Source organism: Perkinsus marinus (genome assembly GCF_000006405.1).
Source record: "Perkinsus marinus ATCC 50983 genomic scaffold scf_1104296947560, whole genome shotgun sequence".
NCBI lineage: Eukaryota > Perkinsozoa > Perkinsida > Perkinsidae > Perkinsus > Perkinsus marinus.
The window spans coordinates 234,186-238,115 of NW_003210583.1; the positions used below are offsets into that span (position 1 = coordinate 234,186).

At 47.1% G+C, this 3,930-nt stretch overlaps 3 protein-coding genes across 3 annotated transcripts in view; 2 read left to right on the forward strand and 1 right to left on the reverse strand.

The window, feature by feature from the left end:
- The window catches only part of Pmar_PMAR014548 (conserved hypothetical protein), a gene marked incomplete at both ends in the record, with an annotated part of 1,866 nt that extends 1,662 nt beyond the window's left edge, over nucleotides 1–204 (forward strand). The window contains one exon of the mRNA XM_002779406.1: nucleotides 74–204. Within this exon, the coding sequence (XP_002779452.1) occupies nucleotides 74–204 (131 nt within the window). The remainder of the gene's footprint in view (nucleotides 1–73) is intronic.
- A 261-nt stretch (nucleotides 205–465) lies between these two features.
- Pmar_PMAR014549 (RNA-binding protein, putative) lies at nucleotides 466–2,820 on the forward strand (the record flags this gene model as incomplete). The annotated part of the gene is made up of 10 exons (XM_002779407.1): nucleotides 466–579; nucleotides 633–973; nucleotides 1,024–1,193; nucleotides 1,240–1,409; nucleotides 1,639–1,754; nucleotides 2,020–2,129; nucleotides 2,180–2,349; nucleotides 2,410–2,519; nucleotides 2,560–2,640; nucleotides 2,688–2,820. The coding sequence occupies 10 exons, from the start codon at nucleotides 466–468 to the stop codon at nucleotides 2,818–2,820; spliced, it is 1,515 nt and encodes a 504-aa protein (XP_002779453.1).
- Nucleotides 2,821–3,855: 1,035 nt separating this feature from the next.
- Pmar_PMAR014550 (ribokinase, putative) overlaps nucleotides 3,856–3,930 on the reverse strand; it is a gene marked incomplete at both ends in the record, with an annotated part of 477 nt that continues 402 nt past the window's right edge. Inside the window, one exon of the mRNA XM_002779408.1 lies at nucleotides 3,856–3,930. This exon is cut by the window's right edge and continues 4 nt beyond it. Within this exon, the coding sequence (XP_002779454.1) occupies nucleotides 3,856–3,930 (75 nt within the window).

Sequence of the window (3,930 nt, forward strand, 5' to 3'; positions counted from 1 at the left end):
GTTCTCTACCAATCATCGTCCTATGGTGCATTTGCTATCCTCCTCCTCATCCTCCTTCTTTCTTGTTGTGTAGAAGTAGTCGACCGTTTCCGTTCATTGACTGTTATTGCCATCATCATGATCATCATTGTTGTTGTCGTCGTTGTTGTCATCGTCGTTGCTAACGTTGTTGTGACCATAGAGTGTTACCATCAGCACCCGTGAGTGTTTTCGTCGTACTACCCCATGATGCCTCGTCGTGCCGCCGCCTACATTTGACGACGACGTTAGTGTCGCGGCCGTAACCATTTGTAAACATCATCATCATCATCATCATCATTGCGATCATCATCATCACCATCGTTGTGGTATCCGTGTTATGGCTACAATAGAAACGGACCCCCATGAGCCATAGTCCTCCTGCAGACTCCTTCATCATTCTCTTGTATGGCGTCCTATCAACAAGAACCATTCACGGCGCCGACAATGGGAGCCAACACTATACGGGGGAGGGCACCTGCTCCTCCTCTTGGCCTCGATGCCTCAGCAGCTCCACTACAGCCTACTATGGGGGATGGATCGGATAGGCAAGAGCGCAAGGTACTGATAGGGTATAGTAATAGTTGGTATTTACGTCGTCCTTGTCCCTGTAGTTATTTGTGGGAGGTCTACCAGCAGGGTGTGGTAGAGAGGAGTTTGATGCCTATTTTGGGCAGTATGGTGTATTAGAGGATTCTATAGTAATGACTGATAGGCTTACTGGCAGGACTAGAGGCTTTGGCTTCGTCACCTATACCACTCTTGAAGCTACTGAGGTAATACTACTAGTAATGTATGGTGATATCAGCATTGCCACGTGTATGCAGTGTTGTCTGGGGAGTGGTCCACATGTGTTAATGGATAAGATGATTGATGTCAAGAGAGCAATGATAGAGGGGGCTGGTGGGTCCCATCCTCAGAGTGGGGGTCGTATATCAGGAGGAGGGGACAGGAGGTAACGTACTACTACTACCATTCCTCGCAAGAGCTCATTATGATGACTAGATACCCTCCCATGGGTAAGGGTAAGGGCGGTGACTACATGTATGAGGGGGGTTACTCTAGTAAATATAGTGCTCCTCCTGTTGGTGATGGTATATCGTTCGCATCTCCTTCTGATGGTTACAACCCATGCAAGCTGTTCATTGGTGGTATACCATCGGACTTGGACCAAGGTACTACCATCGTATCGAGGTGCATTTGGAAGCATCTATTGTTCAGGTCGACTCGACCAATTCTTCTCCCAGTATGGGAATATAGTAGATTCAGTGGTAATGAAGGATAGGATTACCGGCAAACCTAGAGGATTTGCCTATGTTACCTACTCTACCCCTGAGGAAGCACAGACTGCTATCAATGCTGGGGATGCGAATATACTCGATGGCAAATGGGTAGTAGTAATGAACTCAGAACTCAGTACTCAGAGTAATAGTCATCATACTCAACTGTAGTAGTATGAGGAGGATAACTCTGATACTATTAGTGAGTAGTCCTGGCCGTCATGGCTGCGTACAGTAGACATAGCATTGGTGGTATCGTGAACTAGGCTATGCTCTCTCTCTCTCTCTCCATCACTCAGCAGCTTCTTCATGGTCATAGTCTAGGTTGATGTAAAGATAGCTACTCGAGGTTCAAGTGCACCAGGATCGGGTTTCCGTGCATCATCGTCGTCGTCGTCGTCTGGTCCTCCCCCAGGGTAGGTACCTCACTCTTAGTATTCATAGGAGTAGCATAGTGTAGGCGACTAATACACTTCTGGCAGTAGTGATATCCTCTTAGCTTCTCATGGTGGTTATCATAGGCTTTTCGCTCTCTTGCTATAGCGCATATGTAACGCATCCATGTGTATCATTGTATTCAGGTTCTCCCCTCTACCCTCTCACCGTGCAGGGGGTAGTGGTGTGGCAATGGATATCCCATCTGGGTAGTGCAGTATAATGGTAGTAGAGTCCTCAATGAGTAGTACCTCAGGCCCCTACGAAGTTATGCCAACAATCGTAGGCGTCCATCATCGACGTTTGTAGCCTCGTCCCCTAATGGTAGTAGTGCTGTCGGTGGGGACAATCCATCTAAGGTCTTCATTGGGGGAGTGCCTGCTTCTGTTGATAATGGTAATACTCGTGTACAGTGGGGTACGGTCCTTAACATCAGCTGCTGGCAGGCCGATTACAAGAGGTTATGTCACAGTATGGTAGAATTATAGACTGTATCATCATGACCGATCGTGTTACTGCCCGTCCTAGAGGCTTTGCCTACTGCACCTATAGTACACCAGAAGAGGCCCAAGCAGCGTGTAATGGTGGCAGCAACAACTCTATTGATGGCCAATGGGTAGTAGTAGTAGTAACAGGGCTGTAAGGAGTATCTCTATCTCATCATCATCATGTTCAGTTCGATGTGAAACCTGCCACTAGAGATCCGGCGGTTTGTGGCCCAGGAGGAAGGCCTTCGAGAGGAGAGTACCCAACGAGGGAGGCTTATGATAATACTCGGCAATACCAGTAAGGGTTACCATACTAGTAGCAGCAATATTTGTAGTAGATACCAATCACCAGGGCCTCAGTACGGTCAGTTTAGAAGGGAAGGAGGGTCCTTTAGCCGTGGTGGTGGTGGTGGTGGAAGGTAGTAGTAGTAGTCTTGACTATCGACACATTGATCTATCTTGCTAGGTATGATACGCCTTACACTCAAGGTATGTACCCACAGCAGCAGTACTCTCGGGTACCCTATCAGCAACAGCAACAACAACCCTATCCTGGCCAATTGCCACCACAACAACAGTATCGTGCTTCTCCGTATTAGAGTACAGTCCACGTGTCCGGTGAAGACAACAACGACAACGCCTACGAGCAGTACACGTTTGGTGTAGCTCTTTTTCTTGCTCCTCCTCTCCCCCAGTATTGTTGAATGGATAGTAGTCTGTGGGTATTGTGTGTTTCTCTATCCCTAACGTAACATTCACTACCATCATGGCTTTGCGTTTGGAGACCATCTTGTGGTAACCTAATGTGAGTTATTGTTGTTTTTCCATTTCCTTATGCCCTCACCATCCAGGGACATACACCCTGCCTCGGTAGTTTATACAGCCACACCACCCCCATCGTCATCGTCAATATCCAATGCTCATCATCATTCAACTAGCGGCAAGATAGCAGTTGATAATGAGCATGAGAGATTATTCCAAATACATGGTGATACCTTTTACGAGTTAGGGAAGAATCTGTCACTTGGTGTTGGTAAAAGGAGTAAGAAGGCCTTCCAAGATGACTTAGAGGTATGGACATCCCTCGAGCTGGTAGACAAATGGCATGCTATAGCAACTGCCGCTGCTAGAGCTACCAAACACCTATCACCGTCACTGTATGATTTCTTTGATGGTATGAATGAGTCATTGAATAGTCCAGAGGTGGAATTAGGTGGATCTGTATGGCAACTGTTGACCATGTATGAGATGGATATGTATGTATATAGATATGCAGCTAGATGCTCGGTATGTCGTAGTAGGATAATGGACATACCTCGTAGGAAGTGTATGTGCCGCTCTTGGTGTGATAAGTGCTATAAGCTGGCTCATAAGCCTCAATACTGTGATAGATGCACATTCGCTGTGAGGGAGGTCCATCAAGTAGAAGCTAGCAGAAACAAGGAGGAAGAAGCGGTGGATGCTGCTACCAACAACTGTGACCCAGCAGAGGATAAGCCTGATTGTACCTCAAGTTGTTCTCCTCGAGTATTGAAGGGTAGGTGTACTGGCTTTGCCTGGCCTAGGAAGGGTATATGTGCCCAAACTGTTGATATGAGCTGTGATACTTATAATCATGGTAGAGATGATGCATGCTATCTACTCCACCTACCAACAGGCCAGCATGACTGGGCCCTTGTGTATGATGTTGGCTGCATAGCCAGCCCTAT